This window comes from Rutilus rutilus, assembly GCF_951802725.1.
Source record: "Rutilus rutilus genome assembly, chromosome: 4".
Lineage (NCBI taxonomy): Eukaryota > Metazoa > Chordata > Actinopteri > Cypriniformes > Leuciscidae > Rutilus > Rutilus rutilus.
In genome coordinates, this window is record NC_140212.1 from 48,284,466 (window position 1) to 48,306,440 (window position 21,975).

The 21,975-nt window shown below is 39.7% G+C and overlaps 2 protein-coding genes across 2 annotated transcripts; both read right to left on the minus strand.

Moving 5' to 3' along the window:
- Positions 1-1,674: 1,674 nt before the first annotated feature.
- On the minus strand, positions 1,675-14,401 carry LOC311289568 (uncharacterized protein). Its single transcript, XM_084407676.1, has 3 exons — positions 14,339-14,401; positions 13,180-13,336; positions 1,675-2,776 (listed from the first exon to the last, which is right to left on the minus strand). Exons 2-3 carry the CDS (start codon positions 13,262-13,264, stop codon positions 1,932-1,934), a joined length of 930 nt encoding a protein of 309 aa, XP_084263802.1. The 5' UTR covers positions 13,265-13,336; positions 14,339-14,401; the 3' UTR covers positions 1,675-1,931.
- Positions 14,402-16,703: 2,302 nt separating this feature from the next.
- On the minus strand, positions 16,704-17,839 carry LOC311289852 (putative nuclease HARBI1; the record flags this gene model as incomplete). Its single annotated transcript, XM_084408098.1, has 3 exons — positions 17,302-17,839; positions 17,077-17,188; positions 16,704-16,993 (listed from the first exon to the last, which is right to left on the minus strand). The coding sequence occupies exons 1-3, from the start codon at positions 17,422-17,424 to the stop codon at positions 16,704-16,706; spliced, it is 525 nt and encodes a 174-aa protein (XP_084264224.1). The 5' UTR covers positions 17,425-17,839.
- Between the last annotated feature and the right edge of the window lie 4,136 nt (positions 17,840-21,975).

The window sequence follows — 21,975 nt, forward strand, 5'->3', positions numbered from 1 at the left end:
CGACGTGAAGCGGAGTTTAGTTTACTTGTTTAATTAAAAGATACATTTTTTCTGGGGGAGGACCCACCCCCTTTTTTTTTTGCTTCCGATGCCCATGGTTTTTACCCTTTGTAATAGTTATGTGTGAGTCCATCAGGTCATCAGTTGCCCTTTGTGTGAAAAGATGGATCTCAAAAATCATACAATCATTGTTGTAAAGTCACAGTGTCAGTTTGAACAGACTCTGATCATCCCTCAAATTCCACCAAGGCTTGGTTGCAGAAGTCCTGGAAGATACAGAGGCATCACAGTCACCTGAACCTTGAACCTTATAGATAACCTCTAGTGGGATTTGAAGAAGGTGGTTGCAGCATGCAAACCCCAGAATATTCCTGAACTGCAGGCCATTGCTCATGAAGAACGGGCTCAGATTCCTCAGAAACGCTTCCAGAAGCTGGTGTCTGGTTATACATCTCGCTTGCAGCAGGTCAGAACAGCAAAAGGGTGTTCTACTAAGTACTAAAGATGCTTGCCATGAAGGGGCTAAATCATTTTGAGCCTGAAAAAGCCATTAAAAGTTTAATTTTCAGTTGAATTTGGTGAAACCACTTGAACATTTGTTGTGTTGAGGTATTTCAATTACTCTTGTTTGATTTGTTAAATGCAAACAGCTGAAAGTCTGTAAATTTAGCAAATAAACATTATTTGCAATGGGGGTTTAAAGGGGTGGTATAATGCCCTTTTTTACAAGATGTAAAATAAATCTCTGATGTCCCCAGAGTGTGTGTGTGAAGTTTTATCCCAAAATACCCCACATATATGTTTATACAGTATAGCATGTTAAAGTTTTTTATACAGTATAGCTGTAAATATGTTTATACAGTATAGCATGTTACAGACACCGTTTTGTGTCTGTCCCTTTAAATGCAAATGAGCTGCTGCTCCCAGCACAGAGGGTGGGGTTTCAAGAGCACGTGTGTGTTCAGCTCCGATTACCTCATGCAGACACACACTAAAATGACAGAAACAGTTCAGAGAATCAAGAAGTGACAACACATAGAATTTAACAGGATGTCTCTGAATGGTTATGTTGAATTTATGTTGCCTATGTGGAGTTAACTATCTTCAATTAGCGTATTCTGTCATGACAATCTATAAATCACTCATATAGGAACTGTTGTGAGATGCACACAGAGTGACTTTCTATTGCATGTGAAAAGACGGATGCTACAGTTTGAGCTGACTCACAAATGTGCTCGACTACAACAACTCTTCACATGGACTGCATGTTCCCGGGGATGGGGTTTATGTACATTTTAGGGTTGGTGATGTCACTAACCCGGGAGGAATGTTGTGTAGTCCCTACCAGCCGTTTGTTGTAGTGCTTAAAAAACTATTTCTTTAAAAGCAAATATCTCCCTTTGCTTTGAACGTTGAGCGTTGTAACTTTGCAGATGTTGTTTATGCTCAGACAGCAACATTACACACTAACTAAAGTTAGAAAAGTGAAATCATACTCAACCACCTCTTTAATTAATTTGATTACAACTGAATGATATGTAGCAACGCCCCCAGACAGTCTAAATTAAAGGTCATCTACCTCAACCACAAAAAGAAAAGAAAAAGCCTCAAGGGAAAGTATAAAGAGATGAATAATATAAATAACAAATAATAATACAAATAAAAGAAGTGGTAATGAAGGTTAACAGTCAGACAAAGCCCACATTGAGCTGCGGGAAAATGACCTTGATTTCAAACAGATACACATTATCTATTGCCGTACTCTTCAACAAAGAACACAAACAGGGTGTCACATTTACATTACTTTATGTATTTTTATTTATGTATTTGTAAGTGTGATGTTTTTATTACACAGATCACAACTGAATCGTCTTTCTCCAGAGTGAATGTGCAGATGATTCTTGAAATTTCTCCTTTTTCTAAACCTCTTGTCACACCGAGGGAAACAACATTTTCTTTTCTGAATGAGTTTGTAAATGCCGTTTTAGGTCTGAGTGATATTTGAAACTCTTCTCACACTGAGGACAGGTGTAAGGCTTCTCTCCAGTGTGAACCCTTATGTGAATCCTAAGGCTTCCCCTAACCGTGAAGCTCTTTCCACACTGAGGACAGGTAAAAGGCTTTTCTCCAGTGTGAATTCTCATGTGATCCTCAAGGTTTGCTCTGTGTTTGAAACTCTTTCCACACTGATGGCATATGTAAGGCTTCACTACGGCGTGAATTTTTACATGATTCTCAAGGTGATTCCTGTCTGTGAAACTCCTTTCACACTGATTACATGTAAAACAGTTCCCTCCTGAGTGAATCCTCATGTGATGATTAAAGCTTTCATTATATCTGAAACTCTTTCCACACTGAGGGCATATGAAGGGTTTCTCTCCGGTGTGAATTCTCATGTGAGTCGTAAGATTTGCTTGTAGTGTGAATCTCTTTCCACACTGTTGGCAGGTGTGAGGCTTCTCTCCAGTGTGAACGCTCAAGTGAACATTAAGGTTTTTTTTCTGTGTAAACCCCTTTCCACACTGAGGGCATATGAACGGCTTCTCTCCAGCGTGGATTTTCAAGTGAATTTTAAGGCTGTCTTTTCGACTGAAAATCTTTCCACACTGTTGGCAGGTCAAAGGCTTCTCTCCAGAGTGAACTCTCATCTGGAGGTTTCTAGTTTCTGTTTTATGAGTCTGTGAACAACTAAAAGATTTCTCCCCAGTCATGAAATCGCAATATTTCTCATTCATTTCATTCAGTTCTTGACTTTCCTGTTTCAGCTCCATCAGGTCTAGGGTAAAAAGAAACAAATCAAGTTAATACCATTTTAATGGCACAGAGACATGAACACATTTAAACATGTAAAACATAAAATCTTACAACACGTATGCTGAATCCTATATCCACTAAACAACCAACAAAGGTGTAACCTGTTATATCGGAACCTAATAATAATCATAATAATAAATTTGAATTTATATAGCGCTTTTCACAAACTCAAAGTCGCTTTACAGGGCAGGTAGATAATAAGAAAAATGCTAAATAAAACAAAACAAAAACAAAACAAAACAAGATGCAGGCACAGATGAAAATGGAGGGGGTATGGGGCTAGGGGTAGGCAGAGGTGAAGAGATGGGTCTTGAGGCGGGACTGAAAGATGGTGAGGGACTCAGAGGTGCGGATCTCTTGGGAGAGGGAGTTCCAGAGCCTGGGAGCTGCCCTGGAGAAGGCTCTGTCCCCAAAACTGCGGAGGTTGGACTTGCGGATGCAGAGGAGACCGGCTGAGGTGGATCTGAGGGACCGTGAGGGTTGGTAGGGGGAAAGGAGGTCAGTGGGGTATGAGGGGGCCAGATGGTGGAGGGCTTTGTAAGTGAGGACCAGGGTTTTGTAGGTGATCTGGTGGGAGATAGGAAGCCAGTTGAGTTGTTTTAGGACTGGAGTGATGTGGTGCCAGGATTTGGAGCGGGTGATGAGACCAGCTGCAGCTGCGCTCTGGACTAGTTGGAGTCGTTTGATGTAGGTAGAGCTGATGCCAAGGAGAAGTGAGTTGCAGTAGTCCAGTGTGGGAGGAGATGAAGGCGTGAATGACTCTTTCAGCAGCAGGGGGTGTGAGAGAGGGTCTGAGTTTGGTGATATTGCGGAGATGAAAGAAGGAGGTTTTGATGACATGACCGGTGTGTGGCTCAAGGGAGAAGGTGGAATCAAAGATCACGCCAAGGTTGCGGGCCTGGGGAGATGGGGAGACAATGGTGCCGTCGATGGTGAGAGTGGGGTTATTGGTTTTGCTGAGTGTGGATTTAGAGCCTATGAGGAGGAATTCTGTTTTATCGCTGTTGAGTTTGAGGAAGTTGTGTTGCATCCAAGTTTTAATAGCTGACAGACAGGATTGATGTGGGAGAGGGGAGGATTGTGGGGGAATTTGGTGCTGAGGTAGATCTGGGTGTCATCGGCATAACAGTGGAAGTCCAGGTTGAAGTGGAGGAGTATCTGACCAAAGGGGAAGATGTAGATGATGAAGAGGAGGGGGCCGAGTACAGAGCCTTGGGGAACACCTTGGGTGACTGTGGCTGTGATAGAGGTGTGGTTATGGAGAGAGATGAAGTGGGATCTGTTTGAAAGGTAGAAGCGGAGTCAGCTGAGTGCAGTACCTTCGATACCAAGGTCTTTGAGTCTGGTGAGCAGGATGTTGTGGCTTATGGTATCGAAGGCTGCACTCGAGGAGGATAAGGATATTGAGGGAACCGGTGTCAGTGGAGGTGAGGAGGTCGTTGAGGACTTTGAGGAGAGCGGTTTCTGTGCTGTGGAGGGGGTGAAACCAGATTGGAGAGGTTCAAATTGGTTATTGGCATGAAGATGGTCCAATATGTCTCTCTTTACATTTATTTTGTCCCTTTGTCGGCTTCAGCTAAGAAAATAAATAGTTCGCCCCACACGTCCAAAATTCTTAGAACACTTTAGATAACCTTCCGCAACGAGTCGCAGGCTCTTTGGTGGAGCTCTGCTTTGAATGAAGTTCCATTGTGACAAATGAATGGTCTACTAGCGGAGTGACATGAAGACATGAATCAGAGACACAAAAAATGTTGACAGCAGTGAGTGGTCATTATGTTCACCAATACCTGAACCGTGCCTAAGGGGCATAATATGTCACGTTTAAGCGACACTATGTCTTAGATGAGGGGTGCCTGCCCGATCTTAGTCACCTGATAAATTCAGCCAGACATTATATCACTAAAGGTGTAGCAACACCAACCCTTAAAGCTTACAATTCTGCTTTGTCTTTGTTTGTTACGTTTTGTTTTACATATCATATTTTTCTATTCCCTAACTTTCAATTAACTTCAATTAACTTCAAAAGTACATTATTAATTCAAACTACTGGTGGTGGTGTTTTTAATGCACTTCTAAAAATCAATAATTTTAATTACCAGTTCTAGCCCATTCCGGGCCTAAGTAACCCTTCTAACTCCACGAATTAAGGGTCATCACATACATGACTCTCTCCAAACCTCAGAACTAAACCACATTGTACATTACTCGCATCCTCTTTCGCTAACACTAAATATAACTTTGTTACTAACAAGCTTCAGGTAAGTTTACATCATATCATAAACCTGTCACATTCTCCGTCTGTCTTCGTCTGTATTCTCAGCACTACACTTCCCAGAATCCTCCGTCATCATCACCTTCACCTGCACATCGTCATCATCATCCTCAGCACCTGTGTTCACTCATCATCATCTCCTTCACCTGTTGTCTTGTCATTATCTTCTGTGTATTTAAGTTTCCCTGTTCACTTGTCTATTGCCGGTTATTGTTTGTGCACTAGCACACTGGCATGTTAGATTGTAATACTTGTTGGAAATTAAACTTTTGTTATTTTGTATTTCGCTTACCTTCGTTTCCTTCATTGGAACCCCTTGAGATGTTACAAAACCTTGCATATTAACCCGGCTTTTCATTTTCCTGCCTAATGTGGCAGTCTTTCACGGCCTACGTGGAATTTCTCACAACAATCGGGGCAATGGCCTAATGGTAAGCTCTGTTTAACCCTCTGGGGTCTAAGGTGTTTTTGGGGTCCTTGAGATGTTCTGACATGACCTGACATTTGTGCTTTTTTCAGTTGCTTATAAACATATTAATGGCAAAGGTGTAATTACACTCTATTTAGCACAAACAGGGCTACCATAATATGTGAGCAACATGCATGTACATGTTTGTATTTTTGAAAGAATAATGTTTATGCATGATTATTGAAAACTAAAGTTTCTGAAATAAGGCCACAAAACACATACTAAATATGTGTCAATAAGACTTTTGACTAATGGATGTTGTCGCCTAGAGTTTTTTCTTCAAAATGATGTGAAAATCATCCTGCCTAATCATTCACATAACACAATACATTGATTTAAATTTTGCAAAACACTTTCTGTTTGGAAAGGCAATATGCGGAGTGGGCGTCAACGATCCAACACCATCATGCATATTTAGTGGTTCACACCTGAGGAGACAATGGGGCCTGCATACTTAATGAGCCATTCATTCAGGTGTGTCACAAGAAAGAATGCAAGAGCAACAGTTGGAAGCATCTCAATTTGTTTTTATTTTTCCACAAATTGTGCTTGCAAATTGGCCTATAATATCCAAGGAAAACATGTAAATAACATGTAAAAAACATGGAATATGTATCCTCTCCCCAAATTTGTCACTAATAAAACACAATAACAATTATTTAAAGAAAAGGCTTATATTTACCTTTTAATAGTTTGTTTACATCTACCTTGTAAATATAATTTTTTATTAAAAAGGTTACAATTACAACAACAATTCAAGTGTAATTTCTTTGTAAAAATTAAGAATACATTTTATCATACATATTTCAAAGTTAAGGATTCATTACTTGAATATCCTAGGCTACATTGGAATCAGTGGCGGAACTAGAGTTTTATACAGGGGGTGGCCACTGCCACTTTCGGGAGTACACACACACACACACACACACACACACACACAGTGGAAAAGCTTATGGAAGGAATTGGGTCACTCTGTTTGTGTCTATAAGTGTTTAACATCCAAAATATTTGCAGAAAACAAAGCTGAAGCACCAAGGAGATAAGATACCGTAGCATGTGTCTGTTATTACCTGCTGCGTTTATTTACAAAAAAAAAAAAAACACTTTTTTTTTTTTAATTAGATATAGCAGGCATCAAGCAGACATGTACTTGAAAAATGTAAACAATTTTATTGCCCATCAATATAAAATCTTATCCTAGGAAGATGTAATACGACATAATTCTTTCTTTATAATAATTTATAATTGTTCTTTCTAACTAAAATTATTTAATTTATAATTATTTTTTTGTGTTCATTTTTGGGTGAACTTTTAATCTGGCAAAATCATCTCAACTTAAATTCCTGAATTGGGTATGTGATTGACTGCCTGTGTCTGGTAGATGCTCTGAGCTGTTGCTGGTCCTGAAGTCTGACCACACTGACTCTGACTAGCCAGTGGTGATGCAAAGGCTGGGGTCTGATCTGCCTGTTAGTCCAGTCATTTTAAAACAAAATGGGGGTCAACCTTGAACAAATTGCAACAGAAGCAAACTCAACTGATTTTGTATCCCCAATATGTCCTAAGGAAAAACAAGTCCAGAAGAATCCCATTAGGGGAAAGTTTTGAAAAAGACCCAAATATAGCCTATTCATTCTTTCTCTCACATGAATAGGGTAAAAATTGTAATCTTTAGATATCACCATGAAAATTACTGAGTTGATTACTTGCATCAAGACAAAAAAAAATGTATTACAAGTTTTTTTTAATTGTTTGTTAACATGGACAAATGGTGCATAATCTAATTATGTATGTGCTAATTTGCATAAATACCACAACAGATCTAAACATTGGGTTTAGCCAGGTGAAAATGTCTTGTTGAATCTTGTTGACATATAACTGTAAAATACTTAATGTTAATGTCTGAATGGAACCCATTTAGGCTACCCATGAGCATTAATACATAGAGGCAGGAAGAAGTACTTTAGAAACCAGCCTTTATTAATTTTTAAGAGATTGGGTTTGGGGCTGGGTCAGTGGGACTGTTTCTGGGGGACGAGTCTGAGGGAAGAACAGGAGACAATGGTAAGGAGAATGCAGAAGACAAAAGGTAGGTAAAATAAAAAAGTGAATCCCCAGAAACAGTTTTCGAAACTTTCCCCTAATGGGATTCTTCTGGACTTTTTTTTCTTACTCAGGACATATTGAGGAAACAAAATTATTTGAGTTTGCTTCTGTTGCAATTTGTTCTACCTTTTTTCATAAAAATGACTGGACTATTTTTGTGGTTCTTTAAAAAGAACTCTGATAGCCTATCTCTCCCTTTTTTTCATGTTTAATTGACCCTGTTCAAAAATATGACAAATTTAAAATATGATTCCAAATTCCAATCATATTCATATTCTAATCATCATCCAATTACCAACATTTTTATCTTAACTCTTTCTCGCCAGTATATATAAAAAAAAGGTGTTATTGGTAATTTTCACAATTTCATGGCACCCCAGAATATTTTGTTGTATGAATATCTGAACATACCAAAAGAAAGAACAGACCCTGTGCTTTTAAACAAATTTTTTTATTTTTTTATTCTAGCTTTGTGCGTCTTTTTTTATCAACACTTGAATGTTGGCAAGTTTCATAAAAAGCCACATGAGCAAAAAGCTGAGAAAATCGCATTTTTATCAAAGACTACATCTAGATCAGATTTAATGATGATCAAAACACAGTAGATCGAGTCCATCCACACCCTACACCCATAAAGCTTCACAGTCCTAGTGATCGCATTATGAAATATCGCTTGTTTCTGCTCTTCTTTGCCTGCGTTTTGATCTCCTATCCTCACATTAGCTAGAACATTTGTATACTGTAACGTACACACGGCAAGGTGGCCTACTGTATGCGTGTATTAGGCCTAATGTATTCGGAGCAAACTACCCTGATGCTAAACCTTGAAAACTTACTTCAAATATGTCTTCTTATTCGGTGAAGTTCGGTATCTTGCAACCATCTCTCGTCCTCTGCTCGTCCGTTTGAAAACTGCGCGCGCGCCGCGCTGCCGGCGAATGGAATTTTTTTTTTTTTAAATCAGCATCAGCAACTGCCAGCAGCAAATAAAATTTTGGGGTGGCACCCGGGGTGGCCAATCGCATGTCAGGGTGTCCACCCCGGACCCCCCTCTGGCTCCGCCACTGATTGGAATAAACACTATAACATATTATTTGATTACTTTATTTTTGACAAAACATACTATATTTAAAGAGGCTATATGCGATTTTCTGAAATTTAAACTCGCGACTGACACCTGTGGCCAAAAAACGGAACTGCTCTTCCTTTCTGCTCGCTCTCGTACGTGCACACTTCACAAGTCATCCGCTGCAAAGAAGTCAACATTATGTTTACAGAGGTAAGAACAGTCAAATACATATATTGTTTGAGAAACTAAGTTTGTTTGCTGACTAGCGGTGGTGGCAGAGTGATCTGAAACGTTAAACATGAACGCGCTTGACGTCACATCCGCAGACAGCGCGCGAAAATTCCGACCCGACAGAAAATAGGAAAAATAGGATACAGGCTATAGGTGCACCCACTGTGAGCTGACAAGGTGTCAGTATGCTCATCAGGAGATGTTTGAGTCATAAATGGTCAAATAAAACGGCTATTGTTACGTTTATTTTGGGGAAAAAGTTGCATATAGCCCCTTTAACATATGAGCAAAAATTGGCAAACAAAAGCTTATTTGAGGTGGCAGATATTTTACAGTAAAAATGTATAATCTATCCAAAACTAATCAACGAAATGTTGTCTTTCATATGTCTGTAACATAGGTCTTTCGTTTTTATTATAAGAAATATAAATGTTAATTTGCAGTTTAATACGTTGCTTATACAAATACTTTATTTCAACATATTTCAGTCGATTTTTACTCAGTATAGCAATATAGTTTGCTAAAAGCGAAACATTCATTTTTTTTTCAACCAAAAAAAAAACTTACTACAGTATTCCATAGCTCAGGATCTGTTGCTCCTCGAAATACCAGCACTTCTGAGGTACATTTTCTTTCATGATCTGAATAAGCTTGATGTGTTTTCTCGAGGTGATATGGGGGCGTTGGATTGCCTCAGTCATTTGCGTTTGAATAGCGCGCGCTCTCAGTGGGCGGGGTCATATTAAAAATAATTAGCTGAGATGAGAACGACTGACATCTCGCTCTTTTCATACAGATTGCATAAACTGAGAATATTTGTTTTTTATAAAAATGACTTCATTTAAAAGAAGAGAATTCAAGCTTCATGCCTGTGTGTCTGTATGCCTGTTAGACCGAGTATTCGCTAAGTTATGGTTCATTTTCAGACGCATTTCAGAATGGACTTAACTGACCGAGAGAAGGCAGAACTCGCTTCGTGTTTATTTTTCTTTATTTGGCAAAAAGCACAACACTTTGTTTTTATTGTGAGTATACACAAAAAAATACACACTTAACAGGATCAATTGATGTATAACACAAACATATAAGATAAAAATTAATATTAGTATTTTGATTCTTTTTTGCACTGATAAGGAAAAAAACAAGCCTATCGCGCCGGCGCGATAGCCGACCTCAGGGGGTTAAAGACAACCTGTCAATGTCTGTATATTTTTCAATAATATAATTTATTTTCTTTGCCTAAATATTTAAGGTTCTTCATCCAATGAATACTCCAACTGCTGGGTATCAATTTCCTTTCTCAGTCCTTTTGGGGTAGGCTCCATCTTCAGGAAGGAACTGCAAGCCTCTACTACCCTCCGGATTTGGATTACGGATGGGGCTTACGACGAGGTTCAGGCTTTATTAAGCTTAAATTCAGAGGATGAAATCCAGTGGGAACTGTAACGCTACTGAGAACGTCACGCCTGCATAGAGGTTCTTCTCGTTGGTTCCGCCTGGCTTGGATCTCCCTTGGTAAGTAGCATGCAGTCCTACATCATCTGACTAATTTGCCTAATCTTCACGGTACTTTAGACCGCGGTGGAAACGCAGACACCAACGGGTCTGGGGGAAAAAAAAGTTCATGGAAAGAAGTTCCAAAAACAAACCGTTCTGGGTAATTTCGGTGAATACGCAGCTTAAAGGTGGGGTATGTGATTTGCAAAACGGCTGACAGATTTTGAAAATACACAACTCAAATGGTCCTACCTTCTTTCCTTTGACTCCACCCATTCGAAGAACATGGATGGGGGGAGGGGGGTATGGTACGACCGTTTGATTGACGCACTTACTGTCCAGTGATTCTAGGTGGTTTTGGAAATGATTGGCTGGAGTTTTTCGAGTCCTGCCCGTTCCACAGATGATTAAATTGCTTAATTTTCATTTCAGTGCTTCTAACTCAGTGGCTTTAAGTGGGTTAGGAATAGGATTTCAAGTGATTTTGAAAAAATGGCCAAAAAAGAGAATCACATACCCCACTTTTAAGTATTGCACTTTTAGAAAACTAAAGACCGGTATCTCTTCTTCCATTCATTGCTAAAACACTTGAGCGAGGTGTTTTCAACCAAATCATTTTCAAAAGTCAAGAGAAACCGGCTTGGATGACTTTATCATTGAAGTCAATATCAACCCGACTTTGTAATGCAAAAACAAGCTCATAGACAAAGGAGAGCAAACCAGCTGCAGTAAAACATACTGACCTGAAACTAAAGCTATTGCCCTCTGGAAGAACTGACACTTTAAGAGCTGAACACGGTATTCCCAGTATTTTTCCCCCATCTCCTCTGGACATGAATTGCTTTCTCAGAAGTATTTTACATTTTTTAACTCTTTCTTACGAAGAACAACCTTCTGGACAACAACCAGCAGACACTCAATTGAGACTACCCTGCTCTCGGTCACTGAAGCTCTGAGACTGGCAAGAGCAGCCTCTAAATCATCAGTTCACATCCTGACGGATCTGTCTGCTGCGTTTGACCATCAGATCCTCCTGCCAATCCTAAAGATGAAGGGCATCTCGGGAATCACACTCCAATGGTTCAATTCTCTCAGGTAGGTCCTTCAGGCTGTCGAGGAAGGGTGAGGTGTCTAAGGCGCAACATCTAGCTACTGGGGTGCCTCAGGGCTCAGTGCTGGGACCATTTCTCTTTTCTACATGTCATCACTAGGATCTGTCATTCAGAAACATGGATTCCAATCACACACAACTCTACTTCTCATTCTAACCAGATGATCTGACGGTGGCTGATCGTATCTCAGCCTGTCTGACAGGCATTTCTTGCTGGATGAAGGACCACCACCTTCCACTAAACCTTGCGAAGACAGAGAACTGCGCAATACAAGTAAATGTGAACTGAATATCATGAAAAAATTAATGACGCGCACCAGAAAACATGGAGGGAAGCGCTTGTGAGTTGGGGACATTTTGAGGGACATGGACACATTTACTTACTAGAGTAGGATTTTTCTCCATCTCTGGTAATATAACAATCATGATTAGGGCAGCACGATATAACGTTTTAGCATCGATATCGCGATGTGCGTATCTGCAAAATAGTCACATCACAGGATGTGTGATGTCATGCACGTATGTTAGTTGAGCGGTTTCGGTTTGGAACGCATTACCCATCGCGGAGTGAAAGTTTATCATTTGTATGTGTTTTTGCAAGTCCTGTTAGTTTAAAGATCAAGCGCAAGAACAAGAAATAGCACTTTTGGAAGTACTTCGCAGGCGTGACTTTTTACTGCGCCGAGTCAAAGTACTTCCAAAAGTGCTATTCCGCCATACATTATAGTTATCCTTTTTAACCCGCTTAGAAAAGTGCCACGTTTTATTTTGTGTCACCATACTTGGTCGTATAACTACTCGTGTAACTGTATTTAAATAGGGAAAACGTTGATGTGTTTGGTTACTTCTAAATTCATTGCTGCTAGATACCATTGAATATACTGGGCTAAGCTAAGTGCTTTCAAAGTGTCACCGCGCGCTAGAGCAATTAAGTGCACGCACTGAGATGAGAGAGGTATGTATCAACTCGTCTTAGTTAAGGGAATAACAGTTTAATATGAAAAAACGGTGGAGTATCCCTTTAACAGGTTAACCCAATGTTAATCAAACAACAGAAGAGAAAGAGAAAATCACTTTTATAGGTTTAACACAGATAAATTGTATAAATTACATTAATACATTACAATTTGATAAACATAGAGCACTACTTATTTCATGTGTGATGGCGACAGCTTATAGGACAAGTGTGCTGCATAAAGTGTGAGTACCAAGCAGATCTCCAGGAGCTCCTTTGAGAACCAGACCAAAATAGTTATGTGCACCCCTGGTTATAATCAATAAAGCTGTCTACACTGCATAATTAATCTCTTATTTACATAGTTTCAACACTTTGTTATAATGAAAGGATTCGTGAACGTGCAGAAAAAACTCAGAAAGCCCAGCATTTTGAGCGGTGAATGGAATTGACTAACTTAAACGCCTCTGATTGACCATCGTCTCCTATGCCACGGGCCGGTCCTGCTTTTGGGAAATGTACCCCTGAATGTTTATGGGTATTTACACAACACCTTTTAACAGAAGTTTTTAGTTGAAAACGTGAAACACACATTGTGGGATCGACAGGAGTGAAACACACATGAAACACACAGTAAAACACACAAACTAACCTGTTTGTTCCTCAGTATCTTCATGTTTGACTCTGAATGTTTCTCCAATCTTCACGTCTTCACTCTCCTCTTTAATAAACGCCATCTTTATAATAGTGTGTCACGTGGATCTCAGTCGCTTCACCAGGAGTTTTTCTGTGTGTTTTGACACTCTGTCCTGTTTAAGAGGAGAATAGTTAACAGAAAGAAAAACACTCTAAACTAAATCTCTGAGAGCATCTCAATCAGATCTAGTTCAGTTCACTGGTAAGAGAGTCAGTCAGAGAGAGAGTTAATGGACTTAAATGATCTGATTAGACTAAAAACACTCTAAACTAAATCTCTGAGAGTGTGTCAATCAGATCTAGTTCAGTAGTTCAGTTCACTGGTAAGAGAGTCAGTCAGAGAGAGAGTTAATGGACTTAAATGATCTGATTAGACTAAAAACACTCTAATCTAAATCTCTGAGTGTGTGTCAATCAGATCTAGTTCAGTAGTTCAGTTCACTGGTAAGAGAGTCAGTCAGAGAGAGAGTTAATGGACTTAAATGATCTGATTAGACTAAAAACACTCTAATCTAAATCTCTGAGTGTGTGTCAATCAGATCTAGTTCAGTAGTTCAGTTCACTGGTAAGAGAGTCAGTCAGAGAGAGTTAATGGACTTAAATGATCTGATTAGACTAAAAACACATAACTAGCACTACAAATCAACAAAGGAACACATATTATACAGACAAAAAAATATTTGGGCATTTGTAAATAATATTTAATGGATTACACTGTGGAAAAAACTGGCAGTTGTCATTCCACATGTGTGTGTTGTTGTTCTTGTTGCATTTACACTAGTGAACTGCAGGAGTCGTCAGTGTGATTCGAGTGCTTACAAACTCTGAATCAAAAAGCTGAGCCGTTTCTCTATCATTACTTGCCAGAGAACAAACAGCATGTTATGATGAACTAATTCACAATATAGGGAGCAAAATGAGACACATTTTTTGTGTTATACATGTTAACTCACAAAAAGTGTTCATTAATGTTATTTATGCACTCTACTCATAAAAACTATGTTCATTAATGTTATTAAATACATAATGTTGCATTTAAAAAATAACATGTTATATTTCTAATTGTCCAAACTGGTTACATTGGTTTAAATACTTTAAATGATTAAAACACAAACCTTTCTTCAGCAGAATCACAGATGCAGGAGCGGCGCAGCCTTATGACATCATGTTGTCACGCCAAAATAAAAGTCCCATTCACACGAAATAGAAATTCACACACAGAAAACTCATTCAAATGATAATATAAAGGATTCAAACGAAGAATCACAGATTCCCAGTGCAGATTATTTCAATGCCACTGAGATTTTATCAAAAGCTTCTGGCTTATATCTAAATATAATTATTATATTATATATATTTATATTATATATAATTATACCAAATACTGAGCATTTGGAGCTAAACAATTAAGTTTTTTTTTTTAAAGCGGTAAACCTCCTCCCCACCCTCCCCCAGTTTTTTTTTCTGCGACGTCACGGCTGGAACAACAAACAAAGTGTGGCAATGATAATCTCAAGTACTGTTTATGTGCTGTAATGTTAAAAGCATGCAATGTGACTTTGAATATCGTTTAGTGCTCCAGCTTTGTAGCTGTAAAAGCAACAATAGATAATTCACCTCAGATCTTGAAATTAAACAAATGGAAACGAACGTTCAAACTGTGAACATACAAGTGTATTCTTTGCCAAATATTGTTTTAGTAACTCAGTAGCCTATGTATTTTTAATAATGTTTAAATGGTGTAATATTTGTGAATTTGATTATGTAGCCTAACGTTACTTATCCATTGCAAGTGCCGTCATGCTGTGAGTGTGCACTTGCCGCAACTCCGCAAGGGGTGACAAATGCAGTCTTCACGTGAGAGAATTGTGTTAAATAAGCACGTGCTATTAAAGTTCTAGTTCTAAATGGTCTTTTGTGATTCCAATGTGAAGCGTAGTCGACTCGTTAAACACATTGAAACAATAGAGGTAAGTTCATTCTTAGGAACTGATTTTACTTAACTTATTACATTAAAAGTTATGGATTGATTTATTAATTCCACATTATGTAACTACCCAACATTTCCTTCAAGCAAAGGTGTCCAAAAAACAAAAGTGTACTCAAAAAAAAGAAAAGAAAAATGTATTAATACAAAAAAAAAACAATATAGCAGTACAAAATATATTAGAACTTGTATTATATTATATATTATAACCAATATAGTAAAATAAATTTAATCAACAAAGAAAATGCATTGTATAACAAAAGTTAATTCCTAATCATGTTGACAAAACCAACTATATTAAATATGGCTGTCTCTGTTCTGCAGTAGAGGGAAATACAGTGTCCCTGTTGAAGCCAGCGCACACACACACAGTCTCCCACACATACCCCTTTTCCACCAACAAGAACCGGGTGCTGGTTCAGAGCTAGAGCTATTGCCAGTTCGGAGTTGGTTCGACTGACGAGCTTACTAAGAACCGGTTTGCGTTTCCACCGGCCAGAGAGCCACAACAGAGCTATATCTTACGTCACTGCATACGTATCATGTTGCTCAGCAACGCGCGTGCGGCAGCGCCAAACACAAACACACCAGACTTGTTCGAGATGCATCGGCTTCTCGCAGAACGATCAGCACATGAAATCAAAGCACTGCGAAAGCGATCAAAAAGCACAAGGAGTCGTATGATCTCCAAACACTCCCGCAGCTCTGATCGGTCCACGCTGCTCCGATGCATCTCGAACAAGGCATCAACAATAATAGACGTTGCGTTACTATGGATGCTCATGGGTTTGCGAAAATAAATCGGCATCCAAACACGGCGAATCCAACGCGTTCGTGCAGCTCGCCGTAACTTACATAGACGGATATTATAATCGAGCTGCTATTAGCTCGACTAGCTGCTATTTAAAAATGGCGGTCACAAGTTTCTCTTCAGTCTTGTTGGCCACGGTAACCCCGCCCCCAGCCTCTGACGCAAGCGGTTCTTTCTTGGCTCCGTTCTAGACCCTGCAATGATTTGGTGCTACTTAAGAACCAGTTTTACTGGTTCGGAGCTGGTGCTTTGGCGGTGGAAAAACAAAGAACCGATTTGAAACTAGGCTCTGGCTCCGAACCAGCACCAGCTCTGCCTTGGTGGAAAAGGGGTAACAGAGGTCAGTATGCAGCAGGCAGAACACAACGAACATAACCTGCTTTACAACAGTTATGCTTTACATTGGCCTTTTATTTATTAGGGTGAACCAAATGATGAAGACACTCTGTCTGTGTGTTCTGAGACAGTTGCTGAGGTGAATGCACTGGGCTTTTTATTATGGCACACATTTGAATGTCATAATTAAGTGACTGGCCCTTACACATCTCTTTTATTGTAGGATTTTTCACAACCTGCCCCAGAAACTGAAGCCTCTTCCTCAATGGGCTACAGAAAGAATGTGAACAAGGTAATGCTTTAAACCCTTGACATAAATGACAGTCAGTCCTATGTTTGTAGAAAGTCATGCCACTTTTTGTGGTGGTACTCGCTCCTTTCTGGTAGTGGCTATATTATGCAGAATGGCACATGCAGCGACTATCTGTGATGCCCGCTCTGGTGACACTCTTAAACGCCTAAGGCAGTTGAAACGTGCCTTTAGGATGCCAAAGGTCATCTCGATCTTGACCCTGGTTTTACTGAGGGCCAAATCGAAGCGGTTTTGTGGCCCTGTCTGAGGGTCAGGATAGGGGGTTAGCAAAAACCTCTGGCATGCATAACCTCTATCTCCTACCAACAGGCCATCAAAAAGCCCTGTCATAGAACAGAAAAGGGGAAAATTGTGTAAGTTTTGCTATTAAAATTAAAACTTTAAAGTGTACTGTAATTTAACTTGCCTTCCTCAAAGCGCTGACACAAAATAGACTCACGGAAAATTCGTGAGTCATGTACTGAGCCAGGACATTTGGCATCCAAACTTGTGATCATGCATTCATGATCACAAGTCATCTGCAGATGAAATGTACAGTAAATAATTGTCCTATCTGTTAGTTACTATTTATTTAAAGATTGATCTCAATGCAAATAAAAATCATTTTTCATAGGCTATATAGTAGCCCTACCTGAACATTAAGGCTGTGAAAGGACTTTCTGTTCACATAATCTGCCTCATGTTCTCCTAGAGCTGTGGAGATTGCAACATGTGTGCAGTCTATTGCTCCTATGACTCTAGGGAATCCTATCATAGGAATTAAAAATATATATTTAAAATCATTCTTAACAGGTAGCTACTGCAGACTACTGTATAATAGATTTCTAAGTGTGAAATATGATTTAAAAAAAAAAAAAAAGTGTGAGAAAGGTTAAATTTGTTCATGTGATGTCACCCTATCAAGATATCTTACCGGCAATTTTATAAAAGCCCTCTTTTATGGACATGGACGATAAAAATGTCCAGGGAACACAATGAAGCTATTTATGTACCCCTGCAGAGCGAGGACCACCTTGGGAATGGTTCGACAGACCGTGTTTTTCCCTAGATTCTCTGCATCACCGACTGCATACAAGTATGTACCACTTGCAAAAAAACGCTACGCAATACATACCATTTGCGGTACAGTAAGGGCATGGCTTCGACGAGTCACATTTGTTATGTGCGGCTCAAGAAGTTCACAAAGAGAAGACATTCCTTCCGCGGAAAATCTGTATCTTTCATACAAGTAAGTATCAGGAAAGTCAAATGGATTTTGTCTGTCCTAAAAACTCTTTCTCTACGAAGTGCTTGTCTAACAATTTGCGCGGAGATGTCCACCGGATTTGGGAGAAAAGGTGAAGCTATTGCAACAGAGAACAGATGCTGAGAATTAGTTACGTCACCTATATGTTTCTTTGCTCGCAGCTGATTGGTCAAACTTCAGTCTGAGATCTTGAATCCAGAACATAACCTGCCCTGGAGCAGGTTAGCCGTGCAGCGTAAGATACCATGGCAACGAACACCGATTAAAGCCGAGCTACTTTCATAGTGACTCTCTGTGGTAATTAAAAATCACAGGATGTCCTTCGAAAAAGAGTAGGGGTGTAACCCCGGCATCCTGGCCAAATTTGCCCCTTGGCCTCTGTCCATCATGGCCTCCTAATCATCCCCATATACTGATTGGCTTCATCACTGTCTCCTCTCCACCAGTAAGCTGGTGTGTGGTGGGCGTTCTGGCGCAATATGGCTGTCGTCGCATCATCCTGGTGGATGCTGCACATTGGTGGTGGTTGAGGAGATTCCCCCATCTATGTAAAGCGCTTTGAGGTCTCAGAAAAAGCGCTATATAAATGTAACAAATTATTATTATTATTATTATTATGATTATTATAGTACCTAAAACCCAGGGTTGGCGGAAACTAAACTGGAACATAGCTGGCTGGCCACCTAAACCGGCTTCATGGTATAGGCCCCTGGTAACTATCCACAACAAACAAGTCACTGGTTTTGAAAGGGTCAATGCTACCCTGGAGCTGGGCCTCCAGCATCTCTCGAAGTGCTGATTGCGTCATTGGAATGCAAGTTTGTTGCCGCGGATCTTACAACAGGAACTGGTCCATCCCAATCAATACCCCGTCAGACATTTCAACCTATAAGAACAACAAATAATAGTGGAGCTATAATATAGAGGAATAATAGACAGTGGAGCACATGGCGAGCTGTCAAAACAAGCACATGCGCTCAAAGACAACAAGGCACACAGGGAAAAGACAAGAACACAGCCGATCAGACCGAAGTCATGACACTGCTGGGGAGACCTGTAGCCCTCCGAAGACAGGGGATGTCGGGCCCAGCTGTCAGAAAAGAACTTCAGATGCCAGTTCAGCCTCAGAATCATCACATAGTGTAGGCATGTGATATGAACATCACTGTTCGGGTCAAGAACTGCAATGTCCTCCAGGTGCAGGAAGGCCGCAATATAAATATGGATGACTGTGCACCATAAGTCCCGCCATAGCCTCTCTATGCGTTGATTATGGACACTCTTGCCCGTGATGTAGCTCTTGCGCTCTGACAGAAAATGAACACATTTAATAATCATAGTTTAACAGAAAAGGTACTTCCAACAAAAAAACTGCAATCAATGGAAATATGCACTGATAATCTGACTAGGGTCAGATGATTTATACAACAGCCAATCCTTTTCTAAATGTGATACAACAATAAACACATGTGGAGAATTTTATATATATATAAAATAAAAATACAACATTGCAGATATGAAGTACTGAAATGTACAACTAACACCAGTGATGCAGATTTGTATTAACAAGTCATAAGACTCTAGTATTTTGTAGTCTTGTCTAGCTGATGTTACTAATTACAAAAACATAAACAAAAAAAGATTAAATGGTACTTTCTTTTATAAGTCTTACCGGATGAGTTTATGGTTGCCATCAATATGCCACAGGGAGAGAGGTGCTGGAACTGAATAAGGGCGTCTTGGCACAATATTCAGTTCCAGTCCACATAACATAGTCCCAACCGGATCAATGGCTCTCGTAACCTCACAGACTCTTCGTTGCTGTACCCTGTAGAAACAGAACTGTTATAATGACATGCAAAAGTTTCTCCTCCTTAGTCAAAATATGTTGCTATGCATATCAAAGTCAGTAAAAGACAACCTCATTTCCTAAAAATCATAAAATTCATTCTTGAAGGTGTTGATGTATTGTATGACAACAACTAGGGGTAACCTAAGTAACACCCTAAGGAGATAATCGATGTGTTCAGGGTTGCTTGATAATTACAGAGAGCAGGGTTGGGACTGAAGTCTGCAGGACAGTAGCTCTCCAGGAGCGGGGTTGAAGATCCCTGCTACTAGGGTAAACAACAGAACCAAATATATAGCAGATGTCATCAATGTTCCTATTGGCAATCATTTAATATAATTTGACAAATTAATCTGATTTGAATATCAGAAGGTGCAGTCCTACTTTCAACGAGATGTGCATGGAGCTGGGAATGGAGGAGGGTAATTAGCTCCTGAGCAACACGCTAAGCTACTGAATAATACTGAATGGTCCATAGAAATACCATGATAGGAATCGTACTCCTAGGTAGACGTAGATCAGCTGAGAGTCAGCTAATGCAAGTTTGACAAACGTGACCTGCCAGAAGTATAAATCATTTCTCTACATGGTTAAACGTGTTGTGTATACTTTTAAACAATTCTCTGAAGAATTAACATACTCATAGTTTGAAACATACCTTATACTTCTTGCTTTAAGATGTCCCATGACCATCTTTTGTCCTGTATTAGAACAACTGTGAAAACAATGTTTTTTTTAGTCTTCATCAGAGATATCACTGTAAGTCTGCCTCACAGATAACTGATACTGGGTCATTCTGTTCCAGATTGTTCGTTGATTTACAGAATACATTGCAGCAATTTCTTTAACTGTGAAATGTTCGTTGCTGTTCACTGAGAAAGAAAAATCTTTCACAGGTTTGGACTGGCAAAGAATAGATATGTAGCTCATGTAATACAACATTTAAAAGTGAAAATATCTCCTCTTCTTGTCGCAGTGGTCTGTACACAACAAATCTGGACAAAACATGGACAATGCTTTCCAGTCTAACAGCAGCAGCCTGTCTCAGCTCTGCACCTAATGACTGCAGGCTTCTCAGAGATGGCACTCCGCACATCCAGATGTGCTCTTTCACTGAAAAGAGAAAAAAAGAAAGAAAAAAAAAACATCAGATCAATAAATTGCAGTCCAGTGTCACAATCAATACACTCGTCTCGTAGGGGATACAATTACAGCTGGGTGATATTACCAAAATATCTTACATTTAATTAACTTTTTTTAAATTACAATTTGATAGTTTGTTTCACTGTTTACTTCAAAAGGTGTCACTTCATTCCATATGTATAATGTCTATGTAAATGTCTGATAAACGGCATTAATATTCTCCTACACAGTATTATATTTATGTTAAAGGAACACGCCGACTTTTTGGGACTTTAGCTTATTCACCGTATCCCCCAGAGTTAGATAAGTCCATACATACCCTTCTCATCTCCGTGCGTGCCGTAACTCTGTCTGACGCACCCACCGCTAGCCTAGCTTAGCACAAAGACTGGAGGTAGACTCCTGAAGACTCCGGCTAGCATACAGCCTAGAGCCCTGCACGGGGAAAAACATCCAGCCCTAACCTAGACCTGGCCCGTGGTGTTCAAGCCCTAATCCGCCCCCAGCCCGAAAACGTCTGCAATTTTTCAGCCCGAACCCGACCCAAGACCAACATCAATATCACTTTATGCGCTGTGCGCACTTTATGCGCTCTGATGCGCGCTGTCTCTGCTAGATGCACACATACACACACGCTACTAGGTAAAATTTTATTGTAGGCCTCAAACATAACTACCACCACCGACAATTATGCCCACAAATATTAATACAGACTGTCCATTAGTAGAGAAGCATAAGCATGCAGTAGAGAATATTATATAGCCAAATATGATCCAGCAGTAAATAAAGATTTACGGCCTACCTTTTTTTGATGTCAAAGGAACACTCCACCGTTTTTTGAAATAGGGCTTATTCACCTTCTTTCCTACATTTAGATAGGTGGGGAAATGCATTTTTGTCTCAGTGCATGGATTGTTTTAGTTTGACAGGGTCGGTGCTAGCTTAGCTTAACTTAATGAATGGAATCCTTTGTTGCCAGCTAGCATGTCCTGAGTAAAAGGGATAACCCCCCCCCAATTACTTCTTGTGGCCTGCGTATTCACAACGAATACAAATAGCAATTAACA

What these genes read in the sequence shown, in the direction of transcription:
- LOC311289568 (XM_084407676.1), bottom strand. Translation starts at nt 13,264, where the DNA reads ATGGCGTTTATTAAAGAGGAGAGTGAAGACGTGAAGATTGGAGAAACA. An exon ending in AGATACTGAGGAACAAACAG is followed by an intron (nt 2,777 to 13,179) that starts GTTAGTTTGTGT and finishes TTTTTACCCTAG; the next exon opens with ACCTGATGGAGCTGAAACAG.